This window comes from Neofelis nebulosa, chromosome 16, assembly GCF_028018385.1.
Source record: "Neofelis nebulosa isolate mNeoNeb1 chromosome 16, mNeoNeb1.pri, whole genome shotgun sequence".
Classification (NCBI taxonomy): Eukaryota; Metazoa; Chordata; class Mammalia; order Carnivora; family Felidae; genus Neofelis; species Neofelis nebulosa.
This window is the reverse complement of record NC_080797.1, coordinates 40,761,258-40,785,613: the sequence shown is the minus strand read 5'-3', so window position 1 is coordinate 40,785,613 and position 24,356 is coordinate 40,761,258. Positions and strand designations below refer to the sequence as shown.

Here is a 24,356-nt window from a genome sequence, read left to right as displayed (position 1 = left end):
GAGGTGCTGCTGTTCAACGCTTTCTAATTCTTTCCCAGGTGAATAGCAACAAGGCGCCAGTCCACAGTTGCCAACTGACCCAGGTGATGCCACACCTGAGGACGCCTGTCTAGGTGAGGACTCAGCCCCTAGACCATGTTGCAAAGCCAAACTCCATTTGGGTCCTTCCACCTTCAGTCAACTACTCCTTCTTAAGGACAGCTAAGTTTGGAGACTCAACACCACAGTCTCCAAAAAAGATGGCGGTAGAACTACCTCAGGGCCTGTCACCCTGAAGTCCTGGGGAGGGGGGTACAGTAGGAGTCACACAGGATGATTTGCACCTCGGCACAACGGCTTCTGAAGGATACAGAACCCCAGGGCTAAACATTTCCTTCAAGCTTTCCAAATAACCAGCAGGTTCAAACACCCACCGTGGATTGCTCGAGGGTGACACATTTAAATATTCGTTGCATATTTTAAATCCTAGCCAGGCTTCAAACTGCAAGCTTGTTGGGGGGTATAATGGGGCATACACCCCAGAGCTTGCCCAGCATCCCAAGAAAAGCCTCAGATAATTTCAAGTTTATATACACCAATAAAAGCTCCGTGTCTATTCATTATTTTCTTGGGATTACCTATGCTATAATCACCGACGATGTCAACTGAAAGGCTTTAAATTAGGTATTGTTTCTTTTACAAATGAATTTGGGGGTGATCTAGAGCTGGTGCTTAAAGTCAGAATTCAGAGGCCCAAAGAAAATGACTTCACTGAAGTTGAACTGAACAGAGGAGAGCTGAGTTATCAAAATCTACTAAAAGTGAGTTGCTGTGAATGAGGGGTTAAGCCAGAGCAAGTGAAGATCAGAAGGCCACCAAACACGCTGCTCAGAAAGGTGGGGTTTCCAAGGTTCTAAGTGGGCAAAATTAATGTTCTGTGAATCTAATCATTTACCTTTTGCATTCCTAATGTGAAAACAAAACTTAAGACACTGGACATTCTGGCTACGGGATAGCCAAACACAGGAGCTAGGTCATTTTCAATCTGGTGCTTTTTACAGACTTACACCCCTAAATTCATAAACCCTTTAAAACGGCCTGAATGATAACTTAGTGCCCATATTTAAGACTCAGTTCAAAGCATATGGCCCCTTCTACCTCTGCAAACCTGGCCGGTTAACAGTAAGTGACATGATCCCTGGCAAGGAAAATACTAACTCACCCTTACCTGCTTAGCAACAGTCAGCCTTTGTAATCTCACGACACAAAATAGTTTTGCATTTTTATAGATTTATCCGATTCAAAACACAGGTCTCAATTCTTTATTTCAGAAGAAAAATCTCACTTCTCTGGGCATTATTTTTTTTTAAAGCTTTAAAAATACCTTTAACAGTACTCACTGGTGTCTCGGCTAACGGTATAAAGAATTGGCAGGAAGATCATATTTTCTGGATTTTTTTTTTTTAATGCCCTGGCCTGAGGTTTTCTCTTCAGCAATATCAATTTGAGACTATAGATAGTCCCTTTAGAAACCTACAACAGAGACCAAAGAAAGGAAAAGCAACCTTCTGAACTGCTGAGTTTACCATGAATAGACTGAGAAACCAATCAGAAACAGCCTGAGTTTAGACAAGAACCCAAGATACTGGCCATCAAGACTTTTTCATCTTAATAATTTGACATGCTATTTATAAACTGTAAAAATCTCTTTTGCATATTAAGGACAAAGACATTTTAAGACTACAGGACTTCCAGGAAATAAAACTCATTTCAATGAAAAATGGAAGCTCTGAATTGGTAGCACATGCACCATCCCTGACAGAGAAGCCCTGCTTAACAACAGCCACGCTGCAAACCTGACCTATCAGAAAATCCCAGAAATGAACAACTCGAGTCTATGTTTTATAAACAATGCAGTACTGGTTTGCTAACTTCATGTGGGTACTTTGGAAAATCGTTCCCTTGTCTTGAACTTCTCTGGACCGGGATAAAATTTCAAAGTGCTCTGACAAATAGAGCCATTAAAAAATTGTGCAGTATGGTACCTATAAACACAAGTTTATTTTGTAGAGTTGTAGGTCAATCCTTATCAGGCACGGGTATGTACCACTGAGGTTCAGTCAGGACAAATGGCCAGGGTCTGTTCATGTTCATGTGAACTACAAAAGGGTTGGGGGGAGGGTAAGCTGATAGACCTGAAAAAGCCAAGACCCCCTTGGCACGCTGGTCCAACCAGTGTTGTTGCTGTTGTTGTTTAATCTTTAAATAATCTCTACACCCAACATGGAGGTTGAACTCATAACCCCAAGATCAAGAGTCACATGCTCCAGACGGAGCCTGTCCGGCGCCACCGCCCCCCTTGATGCTCCATCTTTAAAAGCATGTCATACCATCATTTCCTATTTACACTTTTAAACTTGCCTATAAAATGGCAGGACTTGAATAACTACCTTTGGGACCACTTTTAACATACAACTTGTAGAACGGCTAAGGCACAGCCCACAGCAGTGAACTCTTACTAAACAGATGGAAAGAACAAAGTTGGCAGGCACCCTTACCGACAACTAGCTCCAAGATAGGCTGTCATCCCATCCCACGCTGAGCTCCTTCCACCACACTATCTAGAATCCTTCTGGGTCAACCCTCCCAAACTGCTAGTTGAGAACCACCAGTACTTTGGAAGCACTCGGGTGCTGTTTGACCCCATTTACCCATGTTAACACACTGTACACGGTCACTTCTTTTCTCAGCCGTTACTCCTGGGCTATAAAGTCGCCACTAATCCCCATGGAACTGAGCTATAAAATACCATAGCTCCTTCTGGGCAAGCACAATGTCTTGTCTTCCCCAGCACATAAAATTGGCCTCATCTCCCAAATTCTCAATACTTCAGGGCTGATGGAGGGTGGGGGACACACACTAGACACCCAACTGTCCAAAGAGCAGTCTTATTAAACAATGTGGGTACAGATGTACCATTCCACTCCTAGAAATGAGACGAGTATACGAGGCCTGAATCTGCAATTTGCTTAGTACCCATGGATCTCTTTGGTGGGAGCATCTCAGCTGGGAAGAAGTCACAGGTCTTTTTGAAAGACCACACAGCCCCTAACGTGGGCCAATTCCACGTAGCGCTGTTCTAGTGCCACAGGATTCTGGAGGATGACAAGGGGTCCATCCCCAAGTGCCACCTCCCTCAGGTATTCTCAATTTATTTGAATAATAAGGAAAATCTGTGGGGTGCCTGGGTGGCTCAGTGAGTTAAGTGTCTTTTGATCTCAGCTCAAGGCAATCACCTCACGGTTTGTGAGATCCGAGCCCTGTGTGTCAGGCTCCCCACTGACACTGCAGAACCTGCTTGGGATTCTCTCCCTCTCTCTCTGCCCCTTCCCAGCTTGCTCGTGCACGCACGCAAGCTCTCACAAAATAAACAAACTTTAAAAAAATAAGGAAAATTTGGGCAGGAGCTCCAGATTAGGCTGTTAATGGTCCCAAATCACCCTTTGTGGGAAACTGAGACTTTCATTTGTGTTTTTAAGGGAGTATGGTAGAATTCGATTACAAAATGCCAGTCAGGAGGAAAGCTTACACTATGTTAACAGCAGAACCTACAGGTTGCCTCATGGTTACAGTAATTCAACAAGGGCAGCAACTGAATTATCACCAGGTTGTTGAGCAAATTCAATATCCATTCCAATCAACAGTTTACACCAAACATGATAAAAACTGACTTCCTGTAACAAACACGAATAGCCTTAAGGATGAAGATTGAGAATAAACATTTGAAGCTTCAAGAGCAATTTTCATTAGAATTTATATTTCATGCAGAGATTGCAAAAACGAATTTCTGAGGAAGCTACAACTCCACCAACTTTTACGCCAACTTGATGTCATTTTAAGATTTTTAAGTTGTTGAAATGAATCCGATACTAGGATACTATCTTAAAAAGTTCCAGAACACATTTGGGTTAAAACAAGACAGAATGATCTAGAATTCTTAGTCGTTCGCAACCTACATTCATTTACAATGAGGTGACTGGTAAATCAGCTGTACCTCCCTTCCACCCCTCAGCGCAGAAATCCTTCCTGCACAGCTCACAGGGCCTGACAGACTCCACCCAGAGAAGGTGGTGCTCCTATTTTGCTCACAGACCTTTCCACGGTGTCAAAACAGCACCGGATGCACTAGGACTCAGGGATGCACAGAAGAAACTCAGGGCTAAGCCCTACGCTCCCACTAGGGGATTAAAGGCTCACCTGGGGACCATGGTTGGGGGTAAGAAGTCCGGGGCTGGCACAGGTGAATTTCAAGTACCTGCAGGTACATTCCTACTTTGAACTACTTCCCTTTTGAAGAGCGAACATCTAACATTTCATGGTACTCCTACCCAGAGTAGAACAAGGCCGAAATGGAGTAGCCCCTCTGATTCGACACTCTAGCTTGAAGAGGGGAAGGATGTGCTGACCACAAGCCAGGAGTATGGCTCTTTTCACCCAACAAGTTCCCTTTCTGGAAGGGCATGAATGTGTAAGAAATGCACAGCTACAAAAGTAGCAGCTCCCTGGCTGACACCCAAATGCAAATTATGGAAAGATAAAAATAAGTGATCGCGGAGAAAACATACACTTGGGCTCTGCTTCTAGCTTTTAAAGGACTACAATTAAGACCCTAAATTTGGTGCTCAAGAAACCGTACCTTTTACATCTGCCAGTCATTAAACGAGGGTAAACTTCATTACATACAGTGTGCTTTTATTATGTTTTATTAGTCGCTACCTACACCAAGACCTTTTCCCATTCTTTCTTTAAATTTAAATTTTATTAAGAAATATCATACATACAAAAAGCACATAAACATACAGTTTAAAAAAGAAACCACCCACCCAGCTCTCGCAACAGAGCACTGTCAGCAGTTCCTCTGAAGGCTGCTCCTTGCCCTCCGTGGTCTCGTCTCCCTCCATCGTCGCAATAGGTAACAGTGAATTTCACGTTAATCATTTCCTTGCTTTTCTTTCATTTACCACAGACTTAATTTAACCGCTCGGTTTTGACCTTCACAGAAGTGGAACTGTGGCGGATGTAGTCTTCTGTAACTTGTTTTCCGACCACTGAGATTCATCTGTGTTCACATGTGTAGCTGTAGTTCAGCTGGACTTCTGTGTAATCCCACAGAATTGGTAGGAATATGCCACGGTATTTATCCAGTGGACGGAAGGACATTTGGGGTCTTCCCAGTTTGTTTTGGTTTTCCTTTTCTTCCTATTACAAACAATGCTGTTATGACATTTTCACATCCATGTCCTGACACACATGTGTAAGAGTTTCTCTAGGGTATGTATCTAGGAGTGGAATAGCCACAAGAGAAGTTAGGGCATGGACCCTTATGCCAAACTATTTCCCAAAGCTGTTAAAACATTCTTAAATCTGTTGACAATTGAGCTACTTGGGATGGCTGAGGGGAAGAAATAGATCAAGGACTCTCAAACTGCATTTTTAAAGTAGGAAATTAAAAAATCTGATACAACAATGAAAAGCACATTTACGTCTCTGCTTTGGTTTACTTGAAATGTACTTTGAAAAACTACATGTTTAAAACTTAAAAGGGTGGTCTCCTAGGTCTCCGATGTTTCTAAATATACGAGTGAAAACAGCAAGATTCAAAACATATGGTGTACTATCATATATAAAAAAAGGTCTATACATATATGCTTATACCCCCCACCTCCCTCCAGCAAGAGTTAACTGTTTAACAGTAGTTCCTGAAAAGGAACAGGAGGACAGGAGAAGGGGAGAGAGATCACCTAACACTTCTAATGTTGTTTTTTGAACCATGTACAAGCATTACAATTGTAATACAAAATTTTTAAGAAGTAGTCACCTGGGGTTCTTTCATAAACAACTAAAAAATCAGTCTGAACTCAAACCCGAAAATCGGCCCTAAACAAAGTTCCATCCTACAGAAAATACACAATTCTCAAGTGTTTTCCTTTTGTTTCATGCACTGTAGAATAATGTTTAAAAATATTCACACAGCCCATCTAAAATGCATTTTTAGAAGCATGGAACGGACACAAGCTCAAAAAACTCCCACCCTAAGTTGTTCCATTGTAACATCTCTAGAAACTTTAATCAGAAGGTGGCTGACAACCTGTATGTATGAGGTGTCCTCTGTGACACTAACTATATATGGAAAAAGTAGACAGACTGCCTGCAGGTGTGACGGTATAAGGAGAGGAGATAAACACTTAAGCCGAAATAGCACTAGTTTATTACAACCTCAAGAAGGCAAGAAATAGGTTTTAATCCAAAATGAAGAATACAGCTGACCCTTGAACAACACGATTTTGAACTGCATGGGTCCACTTATACAGGGATTTTTTTACAGCATGGTAAATGCATGGTCTCCTATGATTTTCTCAACACTGTTCCTTGAGCTTACTTTATTGTAAGCACACAATACATAATATGCATACAAAATGTGTGTTCATCAACTATGTTGTAGGTAAGGCTCTGGTCAACAGGCTTTTGGCAGTTCTGGGGGAGTCAAGTATGCATGTGGATTTGACCACAGAGGAGGTGGGGGTGGGGGTGGTTGGCATGCCTAATCTCCCCACATTGTTCCAGGGTCAACTGTAAATATCTTGTGATCTATTTGAAGAAAAAATGTAACAAAAAGGGAGGTGACGCATAGTCTTTCTACATCGAACAGAAGAGGATACCAGAGCAGCAGACTCATTACATGGTCCCTTCGAGACACACATCGGAAAGTAAGCTACCAGACCAGTTCTACGGTTGAGGACTCCGGCCAATTAAAAGTTCGTCCAGTTTATTTTCATTAATGAACTTGTTTCTTAACTTTTAGAAATACATGCTGAACTATTTACAGATTAAATGGTGTGTCTGACACTTGCCTGAAAGTAATAGGAGGCAGGGGATACATACACACATGCACGAACATATAAAATTAAGACTGGCCACTGAGTCTTACTAGTGGTGAGTTTTAATAAAGGCTGATTGTACTGTTCTACTTTTATGTAGGTCTGAAGTTTTCCAAAATGAAAAGTTAAAAAACCCTGATTGCGCTCATCCAATTCCAATCTTATCAAGTAATCTTCTGAGTAGTAAAATCTGGCTCCCCTTAAAGGTTCTTCACAGAGAAAATACACACTGACCAACTGACAACTGTTTAGCCCTAAAGGCAGAAACGTGTATTTCTTACAGTAAATTCAATTAGCACACAGCCTCTATATTTGATTATGAATTTAAGTAAGAATAGTTTCCTCTTGAGCCTGATAAATTCTGGGTGTTGAGGGCAACCCAACTTCTAAATCTCCAACTAAAACCAGACCTTAGTCATGGACACCTTAAGGGGCCAGGCCCCTCCCTCAAATCCTACATAAGTCCCATCGTGATCAATACATCTAAGTGTCCATGGAATCATGAAGATGATGAAGACTTTTCATGAACTCATTTACTGTATGTACCTCATTAAAGTAATTTAGCTATGGATTCTAGAAGAGGCAAGGACAAGTCTGGCATTTTAAATCCCTTAATAATTTTAGTAGCTTAATACTTTAGTAAACTGTTTTCGGTTTTTCAGGATGGTTTTTCCAGAGACGGAGCAACAGAATATGATGAACTAGCACTCCAAAGTCCTTCGCTCTCACGACCACAACCTCGTCCGACTCCACCAACAGTGCCTGGGAGGGGCTGACTTTGTTATCACATGGCTTCACATCTTATCTTATTCCTGACAAAGTCAGAGATATCCAACCCATTCGCCTGCTGCTGTACCTCCAAAATCAGCTAGTGAGCCAGGAATGCTCTGTGCCCCTGGCATGATCTCACACAAAGCACCTCTAAAGTGGTAGCTTCATCATTTCCCAAAGCTTGGTGGAGGGTATTTTAGGAAACTCTGTGATACTGCACTATGCTTATCAGAACGAATACAGTGGCAGAACAGTGAGGCACCAGACCAAAAGGCAGAGGCTAGGTTCCATGAGCTAGCTCTCCGCCAACATGGAGCCACGTGACTTTGCGTACGTCATCTAACCCAGTTACCCGGTTTCTCTACCTTATAAACTGACAGCAATATTTGAAAATTATAAATCACAAAAAAACTGCTAGGATATATGTAGCTGGATAATACTTTTACACAGTTGACAAAGCTGGCTATAGATAGAAACATGCTGCCGAATCAGCTGGGGGTGGGGGGACCACCTGCTTAAGCCTCAGTTTTTAAGAATAAATCCTTATCATGTGTACTACACACCCCATACACAGAACTGAATACATCTGTAATCTGACAAGACCAGGTTAAAAGAAATCTTGACACAGGATTTAAAACAAAGACCAAAAGCTAGTTAAAAGTTCTTGAATAGTCTTCTACATCATTATTTCATAGCTAGAAGAAGATAGTGTTCATCAGAAGGCTATTTTGAATTTTCTACTACTAAAGGAATCTCTCAGGGATGTAAAAATATATTCTAGTTCACTGTACATCTTTGCTATTAAAAGCAAAATTCAAATTTATTCATAACCACCCAAAATTGAAGCACCATTATTTAAAACATTTAAACTGCAGAAATTCTATAAAAATTAGTCTTTAACAGAACAATCAGATAAAACTGTACACCAACACTTCTAGTAACAGTGCACCTCATATTTAAAACAGGGGACTAGTTCAGAGTCAATAGCTTTATTAGAAAAGATTAATACTAAAACTTTTCAATGACAGAGACAATCAAATTTGTAACAGAAAGTCAGAGATACTTTATTTTCACTTCTAAATCCAAAGGCTAGATAGAGCAGAGTTGTAAAAATGGAATCCCACTTAATCTGATTCACACAAATACTAACGTTTAATCCTGTTTTCAAAGTCCAAGAATGAAAACTTGCAATTAAACACTGAGCAAGCCACATGTTTAGGTAATATTTCTTAAAAAGTCTTAAAGAAAACAATATGATACAGGACCTAAGTTTTCAGTGGCATATATATGCTATTAACACGTGTTCTGAAATCTGGGAGGTCACGTCAGTCCTGAATTAATTTTTAATAAAAAAACAAAACAAAACAGAACTAACTGAGCTTTCTACTTTTCTATGCCACTATAGTTTTCTTTCACCTCATTTTAATGTCGATCTTCATGTTATGCCGTTTTCGGGTTTCTTCCAGAAATCTTCGAACAGTTGTCCTACAATGCAAAAGTTGGGGAAAAAGGATAATTAGACAACATGTAAAAGGCAAATTTTTATGACTAAGTGTTGGCCCAGTCACTAACTGCTACTTAACATATGGACACGGAACGTCTGTATTCTTTGTAAGTTATCAAGGCATCAGCGTGGTCTTAAAAGCCCTGTGCCCGCGTGTGCTGGCCTATGCGTGAATGGCTCACACACGTAACACTACACTGCTGTCCTAGAAGAAGAAAGCCATTGACAAACCAACTACTTGGTACTCCCTTTCCGTAGAAATCTTTTATCCCAAGCCACTAGCCCAAAGAATGAATAGTTTATAGGTTTTCAGAACTCATCAAACCTAACTTTTAATAGTTCTTTAAAAACCCAAATTCATTCTACATGATTCATCAACTCCTTGTATTTCACAGATTGAAGGTGTCTGTCTCTGCCATCCACTGCTGCTTGAAACGTCTCAGCCAGTGACTATTCCTAGGGATCTATGGCTGCCTGCAGATTCTCCTACACCGTAGGAAATATTAAACACATACCTCTTAAAGACTTGAGAATTGCATTGAGTGTAACAAGGCGAATAATGTGAAGTGTTTATTGTATTTAAAATTCTTTAAAGATATCTAATTCTGGGCACCACTGCATCCCTACATACAGTTGAAAAAAAATTCCATTCTGTTAACATTTGATTGATAAGTTTTCACGCAATACACAAAAAACCCCTCTGTGCGTCTTGTAAAGAACAAAAAAGATACACAACAGTTAAGCGTAAAGATCACAGGCAATAGCATTCAAACATGGATGTGGGTAGAGAAAGGAGTACCTGGCATGAGTACCTGCTTAGTTTGACTGAATCCTTGATTTTTAATTTGGCTTTTCATGGGCCGCTCACAACACCAACGCTGTGTGAGGTATGGTAGTCAGCTGCAATAATTCATAAACCCTACACTTCCATCAATCCAATGCTACTGGCTCTCGAGTTACAGAACAAACTGCATTAGAATGCAAGGCAATAAAGCAAAAAACTAGAAACATCCTTGACAAAGAAATACTAGCAGTTTAATTAAAACAAAGTAGTCCAACATGTGCCTCAGAAATATTTAAGTTGTTAAAGCATATGTCTCTGCCAATGTACCAACACAAGATGGACTTAATACCAAAAAGAAAAAAAAACAGTTCAACCTTTTTATTAAAAAAAAGAAAAAAAAAAGAAATGACAGCAAAATCCCTAAAAAAAAGGATAATTAACTTTTCAATGGCGACTACATTACAAACGTGGGCAGTAATTTCCAAAGAGGCACACTAATGGGGGCACGAGTCTGCTACAAAATAGCTGAGACAAAACAATGTACCTCAAAATGTTTTGCAGGACTACACTGTCTTTTCCTTCAGAAGATGCTTTTGTATGTCTTCTTACTCGGCTTAGCTCCGTCTTCGTCTGTGCATACTTACGCTGCACTGCCAAACAGTAACAAAAAGCCCTAATCAAAGTGAGAAACAATACACTTACCTCTGTCTGATCTGAGGTCTTATCAGATCAGTTTTAATTGGACTGAGTGTCACCTTCAGATTTAATGTCTTCACTGGTCCCATTGACCTCATTCTTAGTATCACTTTCCTTTGATTCAGTGTTTGTGTCTTCACTCTGTTTTTCTCGACTACTGGACTTCACACTACTTTTTTTATCATCAGATCCCCTCTTTTCTGCCATAAAAGAAGACATTGATCGTGGATTTTAAAGTAAAATACAATACACATATGACATTTTGAAAAGCGAAACAATTGAGAGATGAAAAGACAATTATTTCCCACACACTGCAAGTAACACAGTTTGGCGAATCTATCAAAGGGATAAAAATCGGGGAGCACCATACGGGGGCATTAAGAGAGAGCAAAAGGTAAAAGAGAATGCAAATTCTCTCAAACTGGTGAGAATCTACTAAGTACGGGCAACTCCAAATCACTGCAGGATCTAAGATGTAAGTAAATTTCATCTGGGGCGAGGAACATCAAAAGGCAATGGGAAGGGTATGAACGGTAGCACACAAGAACTGTGTTCACACAAAGTGAGTTACTGAGGTAAAAAGTAAAAACAGTTCAACATTTAATAGGGCTGTTTCTCCAACTGTAGATTTGGTAATGCAACAGACTACTTACATATGTATCAATCTGAACACCTAAGAGGAACAAGCCCAATGAAAGAAAGTGGACCTTAGATCTCAATCCAAGCACTGCACTTTGCTAAGAAAGTGCTTTGCTAAGAAAAGTAATATAGATGCCACCTCAGAGTTGTTTTTCCAAAAGGAGAAATTAAAATTCAACTCAGCTGCGCATGAAGAACGAAAAAAGTAAATCTCAACTTTTTCTCCTACTGTTTTCCTCGTAATGGTGAAACCTCAGACTAGAGGCAGAAAGTGGGATGTGGAGCAAGAATATTCCAGCTTTTTTAGTTCCAAGTATTGCCTAACAAAAGATTTCTACAGAAAATGCTAACACAAACTACAAGCTTCCTGGAAAAATTGTTTTTCCCCTTAAAACTAAGTTAAGAACAACTGGTCTAGCAGAGTAGTCCATAAGACAGAAAGACGTTTTAAGAGAAGCACAACCCTTTACAGATTCTGGACAAAGCTGTTAAGACACAACAGCAAGTAACTAGGAGAGGGATGGTAATGCAAACAAAATATGGTGGTGGCAGGGGGCGCTCATTCAAAGAATGGAAGAACTGAAGATCTTATGTGAAGGAGCAGATTCAGTCCATAAGACTTGCAAAATGCACACGAAGCAATGTCCAAGTAGCTGACGGCAGGACTTGCTCCATGTCTGTCCGTCGACTCAGGAGAACTGAGCCAGTACAGTGTGCTCTAACTGACCTTGTGGGCAAGTCCTCCCTTTGTGCCTTATGGGCTTCTCCGGTGCACGGGTAGCTTCAATGAGGAAGAGTCGTCTTGTTGCCCCGTAGAGGACTAGTAGTCAGTCCAATAATCTTATCTTCTGCCCTATGTAGATATGGTAGATCTTAATAGTCCTAAGGACATCCACAAAGTGTGGTGGATTTCAGGGCTATGGATTAAAGAAGGAAACTCTCTGACAAAGAGAGAACCTTAAATTGGTTGGTGTTAAGAAATATAGGTCTGTGTAAGAAACCACTTTTCACTGTGGCGTTCAAGTACTTCCAATCACAGCACCTGGAGTAGTGACCTCCCGCTTACTCATGTGCCATTATCAAGTGCTGTTCCTGCTCAGAGTTCAGACCTTTGGTCATCTGTATACCTAGGCGTGCCTCAATGGCTACATGGCATTTTCAAAAGCCAGTAAATCGTATCGCTTTTAAAAGAGATCCCCAAGTTCAAGACAAATCTATAATGCATTCCCAATCTTTCAAGGTGGACCTGATGCAGAACTTTCTCCAAATCAAGTCTTCCCTCCTTCCTCCGTGAAAATCTGTCCATAATCCAAACAATATAGCTTATTCTACTTAAGCAAAGATTTTTATTAAATTCTATGATGTCACCATTATAATTAAGATTCTATTACAGCTATGCAATTCAGGACATCTTTTTGCTCCATCCAGAAATTACACAAACATGTCTGTTTGAAGGCAAGCCAGTTGCATCTATTGCTCATTTCTGATCCCAGACAGTTCTGAAGGCTAGCTATTGTCCCTGGGCATCAATCCAACTATTTTAAGCGACACAAAGGGAATATAGCAAAGAGCTTTAGTTCTCAAAGAGAAGTGATTAATTTGATCTCTGACGCCCATTATCTGGCTCTGGAGACTGGACCCCTCACCCAAAAAACACATTTACAAAGTCTTGCAAAAAAGGTTGGGTGAAACTTTCTAAACTAATGTAAAATCAGTTGATAACCCTTTGTAGCAACTGCCTATTGAATCACAGAAGTAATTTCTGGACTTAAATGACACATAATAAAGCTCGTGACAGCAAGTTTAAAAAACTGCCGTTTCCTATTTAACATTTGCTCCAGGTGGTAGAAAAAACAACATATGTAAATATTTTTAAAAGAAAAGGGATACTTATTTCAGGAAAAATGAAAGCGTAAGACCAAAAATATATGTCCATTGTTTGTGTGCTGGCATTTCTCTAACTCAGTTTAACAAAAACCTGAGTCTGGCCCAAAAAACAAAAAAAATCCAACACAACAACAAAAAAAAAACCACACACAAAACAAAAACCATAGAATAGTTCCATAAAAGAAAGTAAGAAACGAGTATCACACAAAAGTCCAGTTTAACAAACTCAAACACAGCAGCACGTATGTCGGGTGATCTAACACGGACACCAATAGGCAGGACAGGATGGAAAAAGCAGAGCCAAGAAAATTAGAAACAGGCCCTTGCTCTCATTCCTAAAAACCATGCAAAGCGGAACAGCCCATTCAAGACAAAATGAAAGATGCTTAAAAGATCTAAAGAAAATACAGAAGGGAGACCCTGATTTTCAAAGAATGATCTTTCAGTTAAGACTAAGCTAAACAATGAGAATATCCATGTGAAAACATGCCAAAGACAAAATGAGAAAGTCCATTAACAGAGCAGTGACAGTGCACTCCAGCCACCAGAATGCCACAGAAAACCAAAGGGAAAGGTAGAAAGGAAAGAGCGTGTTGTTTCAATAGAAAACACAGTGAAGACGTATGTAAGATACTCAACTTCTGCAAACTTAGAAGTTAATTACGGAGGTAAATGAAGGCTGCACATGAGGACCAATGCAAAATAGCACACTTACTCTGCAAGACATATTATGGAACACGCAGCAGATAAAAAAAATGTTGCCAATAACCAAGCTAATAAATTCTACAGCCTTATAATCCTGAAGAGTAATGCGATACTTGGAAGAATTGAGACGATAAACCTCAGGTTAACAACTGAAGGATGTGGTTTTGGCATGTTCTAAGAAAACACCAGGTCAACTGTCACTGTCACAAGTCAGAGCAGGAGGGGAAAATAATGCCTGCCTCCTACTGAATGGTGTTGGTTCTAAGTAAAAAAGAAGTAGCTTGAAATGGAACTCTGCCTATCTCCAAAGAAATGTGAGTGCAGAGAAAGGAGTGTTAAAATAATCTAATTAATGAATTAAATCTTTAATTAATGAATTAAATTCTCACATAAACTAACCTTTCTCCTTGGATTTTCTATCTTGTTCTCTGTCCCGACTTTTGCTCCTATGCTTATAGGACTTTCGATCCCGGCTTTTTGATCTTCTTCGATCCCGACTACGAGATCTATGTTTTCTTTCTGATCGATCATGGCTTCTGCTTCTTCGTCGATCTCTGCTTCTTCACAATTTGAAATAAAAGGAAAGCAACTTCAGCTGACATGACAATGAGAAAAACCTTGCAAAAATTATGTACTGTTTAATAATTAACAAGATTAAGCAAAACTTAGCCTTAAAAGGCAAATGAATAGAATCCACTACTAAAACATATGTACAGTAGAAATCTTAAGAAGTTACTGAAAATCTAACTTCAACTTTTCAAATAGTGCTAAGATAGTTATCATGGTCTTTAAGACTCCTCTTCAATCGTTAACTCTAAAATAATAAAACCGATTTCATTTTTTTGTGTTTTTAAAGAATCAGTTACATAAAACTTTATTTCTTTTTAACTTTTTATGTTATTTTATTTTATTTTTGAGAGAGAAAGACAGAGTGTGAGTGGTTGAGGGGCAGAGAAAGAGGGAGACACAGAATCTGAAGTAGGCTCCAGGCTCTGAGCTGTCAGCACAGAGCCCAATACAGGGCTCAAACTCATGAGCCGTGCCATCATGACCTGAGCCAAAGTCAGATGCTTAACCAACTGAGCCACCCACCGGCCCCTAATTTTTGTTTATTTTAGAGGGAGAGAGAATCCCAAACAGGCTCCACAATGTCAGTGCAAAGCCCGACGTGGAGCTTGAACTTACAAACTGTAAGATCATGCTGTGAACTGAAATCAAGAGTTGGGCACTTAACTGACTAAACCACCCAGGCATCCCAGTTAGGTAACACTTTAGTTCTTGTATTAAGCGTGGTGTCCTCCAAAGTAAATGTACGTAATTTTACCCAAAATAACTTATAATTTAAATGTCTTCTTAGAATCAGTGAGAAGAGAAACAAAGAGACCACCCAGTTGCATGGACTTCCTGGTAAGAGCACATCAAACCTCCTTAGACAGGTGAAATAGCAAAGAAGTTGCCTTGAAGATGGAGTGGCTGACTCTACTCTCATAATCTATTCTAGTCTTTGACAGTACTTGAGAGCTTCCCAAGGACCAAGGAAATAACATTAGTAATCACTACTGTTTATTGCACACTCGCTCTATGCTGGGCACAGTCTTGTGTGCTCTATGTACCTGCTTCGCCTTCTTTCTCTACTTCGTGATCTTTTGTGGTCCCGAGACCTGCTGCATCTTCGGTCTGAGGTTCGGCTTGAATGCCGACTTCTTGAACGACTTCGTTTTCTTCTTTCTCTGTCTCTAGCCCTTTCTTTCTCTCTTTCTTCCTCTTCTCTCCGTCTTTTCCTTTCTCTTTCCTCTCTTTCTCTTTCCCGTTCTTTTTCTCTTTCTTCCCGTTCTTGCTTCTCCTTTTTTAAACGCTCATCACGATCAGGTTCTTCAGTTCTTTTTCTTAACTTTTCCTAAAAGAAACCAAGTTCAATTTTTATAAACACCCTTAAAGACTCTGTCAAACAAGGGCTGACGTGTAAAACATGTGTAAATCAACTTATGGAATCTGATGTCCTAAAAGAAAATGTAGAAATTCTGACACCATGTTTGTATGCAAGATAATGTTACTTGACAAAGTCCTCAGGGATAGGCTTTCTCCCAAATTCCTGGCACGAAAGAGTGAAGGAATTAAAATGCTTTGATAGTATTCATTAATAGCAAAATTTTATAGGGATTATTACAGTTTCAAATAATACACATCAACAAAATATCCACAAGAGGCTTATGTCTCTATGTGATCAATTTTTAGCCACACTGAAGTACAGTACTAGCTGTGGCTAAAGTGCATGCTTGAAAGCTTACTTTTAATTCTTCAACAGTAGCTTTAATTTTGGCATATCCCATGTGCTGCTTTCCCATCAAATGGTCATCTACCCGGGACTGGGCATCTCCGACTATCAAAAAGGCTCCACACACTTCACAAACTTCCATTTGTTTTTCTTGGGCAGCAAAACTTTCAATCGTCTGAAATGACAAATCAGTTACTATAAAGAATATCTGAGTGAGAACAAACAAATCCAAAATATATACTTAAAATTTAGAACAGAGTTCTAATTTTGTGCATTTCTCCAAAGCCATTAATACTGAGTACCGACTGGCCAACTTTTAGAGCAGGGAACAAGGCAACAGCAACCAACTTTCCATTATCACTAAGGAAGTGTGGAGACCCCGTCCCTCAACAGTAACTAGTCAATTACCCACACCACCTTGAAAATGGTTAACTACCTCTCAGAAAGCTACCTATTTTAGTCTGAATTCCTTTCTTAGGTTCAACAGGCTAAAGGTGTGGCCTCCATATTAAAAGTATTTTTAAAGGGGGCTTCTGGGTAGCTCAGTCAGTTAAGCATCTGACTTTGGCTCAGGTTATGATCTCATGGTTCCTAAGTTTGAGCTCCGTCATCAGGTGAGCAGGAGCCCCACCTCTCTCTCGCTGCCCCTCCCTCACTTGCACCCTCTCTAAATAAATAAATAAACTAAAAAAAGTATTTTGGTGGGGGGGGGGGGCGGTTTCCTGAGCTCAGCAGGTTAAGCATCCAACTCTTGATTTCGGCTCAGGTCATGATCTTACGGTTCAATGGGATCAAGCCCCACATCAATGGGACTTGGGATTCCCTCCCTCCCCCGCTCCCAATCTCTCTCTCAAAATAAACAAACATTTAAAAAATACAAATAGGGGCGCCTGGGTGGCTCAGTCGGTTAAGATTCTGAATTAGCTCAGGTCCTTATCTGCTAACAGCTCGGAGCCTGGAGACTACTTCAGATTCTGTGTCTCCCTCTCTCTCTGCCCCTCCCCCACTCATGCTGGCTCTCTCAAAAATGAATGATGTTAAAAAAAATTTTAATAAAATATATATGTGTATTTTTTCAAGAGGCACCTAATCGGCTCAGTCAGCAGAGCATGCAACCCTTGACCTTGGGGCCATGAATTCAAGCTCATGCTAGGCACAGAGCTATGTAAAAAAAAATTTTCCAAAATGCTTAGGGAACTGAACTCACCGAGCATAATCTGTACATATCCTATTCAATATATGGGAACCAATGACCAATTATTTTCTACCATTGACACCCAAAACAGGTATATCACATTCTCTAATATAAAAAAGTAGAAGATACTTTGAGTACACTAATTTTGAGCTAAGGTAAATATATATGGAGTAATTAGGGATGCCTGGGTGGCTTAGTCAGTTAAGTGTCCAACTTCAGCTCAGGTCATGATCTTGCAGTTCGTGGGTTCGTGCCCCAGGTCGGGCTCCGTGCTGACAGCTCAGAGCTTGGAGCCTGCTTCAGACTCTGTGTCTCCCTCTCTCTCTCTGTCCCTCCCCAACTGCTCTCTCTCAAAATTAAATAAAAACATACATATATACATATACATATATACATACATATACACACACACACACACACACACACACACACACACAGAGTAATTTATTGGAACAAGAAAGCACAACCCAGGCCCAAATGAGTAGTCCTAAGGCATGGGCTGGCATGCCAGTACCTAGAGGCTTGTTTTTGTAAATAAAAGTTTTATTGGAACACAGCCACGTCAATTTGTTTATATGCTGTCCAAAGTCGCTTTCATAAAATAAAAGCCGAGCTTGGTAGCTGCCAGGGATCTTCTGGCCTGCAAACCTGAAGTATTTACTGTGTGGCCTTTTAAGATACAGTTTGCGAACTCCTGATTTAGGACATTAGAAAATTGTCTACAAAGATTCTCAAGTAGCAACAGGTCGTAGTAATTCACAGTGAAGAGCCTGGATAAATCAAAATGAGGTTGCTACTCACCGAGGTCGTGGATCTAAGCAACTCTCTCTCTTCTTTTAACTGTTCAACTAATTTCATCATTCCCTGGGCTTCTTCTACTTTTCCTTCAGATCCTAATTCTTCAATCTAAGAGGGATTTAAAAAAAAAATGCAGTCAAGACTCCTTTCTAACCAAACTACCTAAGTATTTTTCTGTTCTTTCCCAAGTTTCATTAGCATTTAGTGGTTGTTTTGGGTCTTTTGTCTAATTTTGTTTATTGAAGCCTCTTTGGGTTAAATTTATCCTTTTGATTTTTTACAGCATTAGTAAAGTGTATTTGACATGCAATAAACTGCATATTTTTAAGGTGTACAATCTGGTAAGTTTTGACAACCATGAAACTAACACCATCATCTACATAATGAACACATCCATCACCCTAAATTTGCTTTGTAGCACCTCCTCCCCAGGCAGCCACTGATCTGTTTTCTGTCACTACAGACTAGTTTGCATTTTTTAGGATTTTATGTAAATGGAATTATGTACTTCTTATTCCTTTTTTTGGGCTGGCTTCTTTCACTCAGCCTAATTATCTTAAGATTCACCCACTGTTACATTCATTTTTATTACTGAGCCATATTCCACTGCATGGATGCATCACAGCATTTATCCATTTGTCTACTGATAGACATTTGAGCAGTTTCCAGTTTAAGGGTTTTTGCCAATTACAAACAAAGCTGCTATTATACAACCCTGTGTAAACATATGCTTTCATTTCTCTTGGGTCAATATCTAGGACTGGAATGACTCATGACGCGTCTTAACTTTTTAAGAAACCTCCTCTTTCCAAAGTGGCTATACCATTTTTAGCTCCGACCAGCAGTGTATGATAGTTCCAGTTTGCCCACATCTTCATTAACACTTGGTATGGCCAGTCGTCTTAGCTTTAGCCATTCTAACAGAAGAATGAACAGTAAGTGTCTCATTGTGGTTTTAATTTGTATTTATCTAATGACTAATGACCTCGAGCATCTTTACATGTATGTATTTGCCATCCCTTTATCTTCTTTGGTTAAGGACTATTCCAAGGATTTTCTGTTATTCACGTATACAATTCTCACCTGCTGCAGGAGTACGTCAATTTTATCTGTTAGAACCTGAATTTTTTCTTCATTTTTGCCTGTTGGACCAGCTGCCTATTGAAAAGAAAATAAATGTATTATCAGTAAGTAAAACACAGGAATATTCAAGCTCTCACATACCATACAGAACACTTGCATTCATCCGTTAAAATACTGAATCACAAGGATAACTCAATTACCTTCAAATAGTCAATTACATATTTTATCAGTTACTAATAATTAGAAGAAAAATCTTAATGATTAGCAAAATCAGTACTACTAATAAAGACTGAAAAAACTGAATGCCTTTTAAGTTTATGTCATTCTAAAAGAACACAAATTAATGAACCTGAACACAAGTTTCAATACTACAGAGGCCTCTGGGTCTCCAGAGAAAAGGGACATGTTACAAAGACTAACAAATTAATTTCATACTCACCCCAGAAGACTGCTGGTTTTGAGATAATGCCAAACGAGCATGGCCTCGTCTAATTCTACGCTCTACTTCTGCAAGTAAGCTCTGCAGGTATCGCAAAAAATCTCTCTCATAGCCAACTTTCATAAAACGAGAACTCTTCTCATACCTGATAAGAATAAACAAGCGTTACTTTCTTTTCACATCTTTATCCATTAAAACTCACATATTCTATCTTAACTATTTTTGTTAATGTTTATTTTTGAAGAGAGAGAGCATGAGTGGGGAGGGGCAGAGAAAGAGACAGAGAGAGAGAGAAAGAGACACACACACACACACACACACACACACACACACACACACACACACACACAGAATCTGAAGCAGGCTCCAGGCTCTGAGCTGTCAGCACAGAGCCCACAGCAGGGATCGAACTCACGAGCCATGAGATCATGACACCCGAGCCACCCAGGCACCCCTTAACTAATCTTATACACTGCTGTATTTATTCTGAAGGGTAAATCAAGTGTTTAAGAAAATTTCTAGTCCCTCAGCTTGGTAAAAGGAAAGTAGTACTTAGCATTTTGTCTGGTTAAGAGCACAGATAAGGCAAATCTAGGTGCTTCGCCAGCTCTACCACAATACTGGACCTGTGACCCTCGCCCCAGGATAAGTCTCATTTATAAAATCAGGGATGTTAAGGGGCGCCTGGGTGGCTCAGTAGTTTAAGCGTCCCACTCTTGATTTCAGCTCAGGTCATGATTCCAGGATCATGAGACAGAACCCTGCCCTGGGCTCTATGCTGAGCATGGAACCTGCTTGGGATTCTCTCCTTCTCTCTCTGCCCCTCCCCACCTCATGTGCACACACACCTTCTCTCTCTCTCTTTCTCGCTCTCTCTCAGAATAAATATTAAAAAAAAAAAATCAGGCTCTTAAAAAAAAAGATCAGGGTTTATTAGTATTTAAGCATATAGTATGCACTCATGTGGTGGCTAACAGTATCATTTTTGAAGCTATGACTTTCTACCATCCCACCTATTGAATAGAACCCCAACAAGACATTCATTTTATACTAATTGCAATTATTTCTTTAATCCTTATCCCCTTTAAACCAAATAACTGACCAAGGGGAAAGGACCTCAAAAGACAACTTACTGTTTCCGAAGATTTTCATCATGAATTTTCTCACATGGACCTGAAAAAAAATGAGAAATGTAATGTATAAATTATTGGGGATGTTAACCTTTTCTCTTGCCAAAACAAAAGAAATTTCTTTAAAAAAAGATCCATTTGATCACTGAGTAGTCTGTACACACCTAAATTGGGCCTAATGAATCACAAAGCAATGTGCCCAAAGTAAACACATAAAAATTGTTCCCATTAATCTTCAAGATCAGTATAACGGAGAGCAACTATACGGTAAGAAGAAAGAAGAGGGAATGCATGGAAAGAGAAATCGTTCCTACTGCCACCCAAGAAAAAAACTGTAATGAGGGCCAACCTGCTGATCTTTTACTAATTTGGGGCATCTGCAAACAAAGCCAAAGAGTACAAGAATACTGACCTAGTCCCACCCCCACCTACCTCCAGAAGGCAACCGATTTTAACCACATCACCTACGCCTTCCGGAATTTATTTCCATATTTCTAAACAATTTTGCCTTTTCCTGGTTGATCTTAGACATCAAAATTTTAGGTTCAATAAACACTTTATATTTTGACTATACAAGTACTATTACTTGCTGAGTCCAACAAAAGGAGCATTATGAGGACTTATGATATACTTCGTACTTTCGCTGGAATTCTTTTCATTTGCTTAATTTTCTGTATCTCCAAATTCTTCTCACTTTAATTCAGCTACAGAAATTCCCTCAATACTAATTTCTCTCATGATTCCAAATCTATCAGATAATCAGCTTCAATTTCATCCCTGAGCTTTCTGTTCTGTTTCAATCCAGCTGCGTATTTTCTAAACTCACTGATAAGAGTTGTCATCCTGAGAGGTTCCTTTTCTGGTCTGCACTGGATGCAGTTTACTGGATCTCTTGTTTTTCTCCTTGGTCTTACACTCATGTGTCGGTGGAATTTCCAGAGAAAAGAATCATGGGAGATAAATTTGCTGAGATCTTGCATATCTGAAAATGTCTTTTTTTCACCTGCAGGCTTTGATGTTTGGCTATATAGCTAACCCAGCAAAAAATATATTTTCACTCAGAATCCTGAGGGTGTTTCTCCAAAGTCTTCAAGCGTCCAGTGCTGTTACTGACAAATCTGAGGCCATTCGGATTCATAATCTTGTGTGCTCCTGGCCCACCCCCACCATTCTGAAATTTCAGTGGTGTGCCTTGGGATGGATCTTTTTTCATCCAGTGTGCTGAGCATTTAAAGAACACGCTCAATCAAGAGACTAACGTCCTTCAGTATTGTAGAATTTTTAATTTGCTCTCTTCTGCTTTCTCTAGAATTTCTAATTAGTGTTGGACTGATACAATTTTGTCAAATTTTAGTATTTTCTGTGCGATCACCCAACATTCCAGCAAATTTCTTTGACTTTATTCTCAAACCTTTATAGTGATTTTATTCAGATTTCTCCAGTCCTAATTTCCAAGAGTTCTTTTGGTTTTTCAAAAGGTCCCTTTTTATATAGCATCTTATTTCTGATGTCCTCTCTTATTTCTCTGAAGATACTAAATTTAGTTATGACTTTTAATATTTTAGAGTGCCTGGCTGGCTCAGTTGGTAGAGCATACAACTCAGGGTCATGAGTTCAAGCCCCAAGTTGGCCACAGAGCTTACTTTAAAAAAAAAAAAAAAAAAGACTTTTAATACCTTTTCTTCTCCTTCCCCCCTTATCTCTAATTTCACTAAACTTTTTTCCCCCTCTTATTGGTTTTGGTTAATCTTTTGTTTTGAAAGTTTTCTTCAAAGGCCTAACTTGGATTTCTTGGCTGGAAAAACACTTCCAAAATCTAACTGGAAGTTCGTATGCACAGGCAGGGTTTATCAACAAATGGGCTTTACCACAGGAAAATAAGGCAGCAAAATTCTTTTAGGAGATTCCCCAAGGGTCAGTACCTGTAGATCACTTCTCTGGAACTGTTCACTTTCTCTAAAGACTCCTCTTCTCTTCTGCCTGAGGAAAAACATCTGGCTGTATCCTTCTAGGAACAGGGCAGAGGAAGGGAATGGGAAAACCCCACTAGTAAGAATATAGACTTAACTCTCTTATAAGTCTCATTTTTACTCACGACTGCCCTGTGCTATGTCTGGAATCCCAATATCTAGATTTGTCCAGTCTTAATGTGCTTCTGATGAGCTGGGGCAAGCATCATGCTTAATGAATTAACTTCTCTTTTACGTTTCTAAAATGATACTAATTATGTACCATTCTTGGGAGAAGTCACTCAACTGGGGTTTTTTTTTTTTTTTTTTGCAATCTGTGGTTCAGATGAACTACAGTCTCAGTGGTCCAATTTCTCCAGAAAATAACCCCCTAGTATCTCCAGGTTGTGGGAGTAGAAGTCGAATCACCAGATGCACAGGTCTTACGAGTCTCTCCAGGGACATTTGGCAATGCCTTTTTAGTTGGAGATGTTTTTGGTTGTCACACTCAAGGGCTACCTGCATCTAGTGGGTAGAGGCCAGGAATGCTACTAAACGTCTTACAATACACAAGACAGCCTCCCCTAAAACAAAATCATCCAGCTCAAAATGTCAAATGTCAAGGTTGAGAGACCATGAACTAGACTAATTTTTAATTTTCAGCCCCATGACTATGTTCTAGGGTACGTGGTGCCTCCAAATCCTGAGCCTGTCCAAGGTTCTGCTGATCACTCACTCACTTCCTTTTAATATTCCCTTCGGCAGACTTTTAGGGTACAGGGTTTCTCTGTTGAGTTTGCTGCTACTATTCCATCCACTTGTCATCTTCCAAAAATTTGTTGACATCTCTAATGTTATCTCTTCTTCTGTTTATACCTTTTTTGTTTTTAAATTTTCATTTTAGTGGAGGGATTTGGGAAGGAGTGGAAATAGACATGTATGTTCATGTAAGCTACCGTGTTTAACTAGACTGGCATTTATTAATATAAAGTCTAAGCCAAGAAAGAAGTTATTTTATCAACAAACCTTATTTAAGAGAAAAGTTTTCAGAATTTATAAAGTACAAGTTTTTATTTTAAATCGTAATTTGATATAAGTTACATAGAAAATTCACTTACCAAGATCAGAACGAGTGTTTGTGAACAATTCCGCGGGACAAAAACCACAGAGATAATATTTACAAACCTAGTGAAGAAAAACAAAGGTACTTAAATTTTTTAAGTTGTTCAGTTTTAAAACTATATTGGAAAAGGGTACGAAATAACTATTTTCTCATTTTTTAACCTTCATCTTTCAACCAAATAAGTATAAGAACAGGTTCGTTTGTTAAGCCATATTAGTTTTTAAATTCGTGACTTTCCAACTCCCAGATTTCACTAAAAAATGTCAGGATGGACGAAGAGTCACCAGAATTTCCTACTATCTACCTTTTTTTGTTTAATGTTTATTTATTTTTGAGAGAGAGAGAGAGAGAGAGAGAAGGGAGGAGGGGCCGAAAGAGAGGGAAACACAGAATCCGAAGCTGGCTCCAGGCTCTGAGCTGTCAGCAAGAGCCCGACACGGAGCTCGAACCCCTGAACCAGG

At 39.6% G+C, this 24,356-nt stretch overlaps 2 protein-coding genes across 14 annotated transcripts in view; one reads left to right on the top strand and one right to left on the bottom strand.

Annotated features, from left to right (window-relative positions):
• The first annotated feature begins 239 nt into the window (after positions 1 to 239).
• On the top strand, positions 240 to 2,699 carry ANKRD40CL (ANKRD40 C-terminal like). Its single transcript, XM_058702846.1, is given in 5 exon segments — positions 240 to 245; positions 585 to 875; positions 1,702 to 1,815; positions 1,818 to 1,872; positions 2,605 to 2,699. Coding segments are annotated over 5 exon segments (561 nt in total).
• Positions 2,700 to 4,710: 2,011 nt separating this feature from the next.
• Positions 4,711 to 24,356, bottom strand: part of LUC7L3 (LUC7 like 3 pre-mRNA splicing factor) — a 30,429-nt gene continuing 10,783 nt past the window's right edge. The window contains exons 1-13 of one of the 13 annotated variants that reach the window (XM_058705495.1): positions 23,891 to 23,950; positions 22,746 to 22,831; positions 20,827 to 20,866; positions 19,694 to 19,838; positions 19,255 to 19,329; positions 18,175 to 18,279; positions 16,192 to 16,353; positions 15,517 to 15,800; positions 14,303 to 14,463; positions 10,732 to 10,872; positions 10,521 to 10,626; positions 9,105 to 9,173; positions 4,711 to 5,238 (exon numbers count right to left, since the gene is read on the bottom strand). In XM_058705495.1, coding sequence (XP_058561478.1) covers positions 5,124 to 5,238; positions 9,105 to 9,173; positions 10,521 to 10,626; positions 10,732 to 10,872; positions 14,303 to 14,463; positions 15,517 to 15,800; positions 16,192 to 16,353; positions 18,175 to 18,279; positions 19,255 to 19,329; positions 19,694 to 19,816 — 1,341 coding nt within the window. In that variant the 5' untranslated portion in view covers positions 19,817 to 19,838; positions 20,827 to 20,866; positions 22,746 to 22,831; positions 23,891 to 23,950 and the 3' untranslated portion in view covers positions 4,711 to 5,123. Of the gene's footprint in view, positions 5,319 to 8,661; positions 10,873 to 12,038; positions 12,165 to 14,302; positions 14,464 to 15,516; positions 15,801 to 16,191; positions 16,354 to 18,174; positions 18,280 to 19,254; positions 19,330 to 19,693; positions 19,839 to 20,826; positions 20,867 to 22,745; positions 22,832 to 23,890; positions 23,958 to 24,356 lie in introns of those variants that run through there. The other 12 variants (XM_058705490.1, XM_058705492.1, XR_009255384.1 and 9 more) reach the window with 12 other exon arrangements.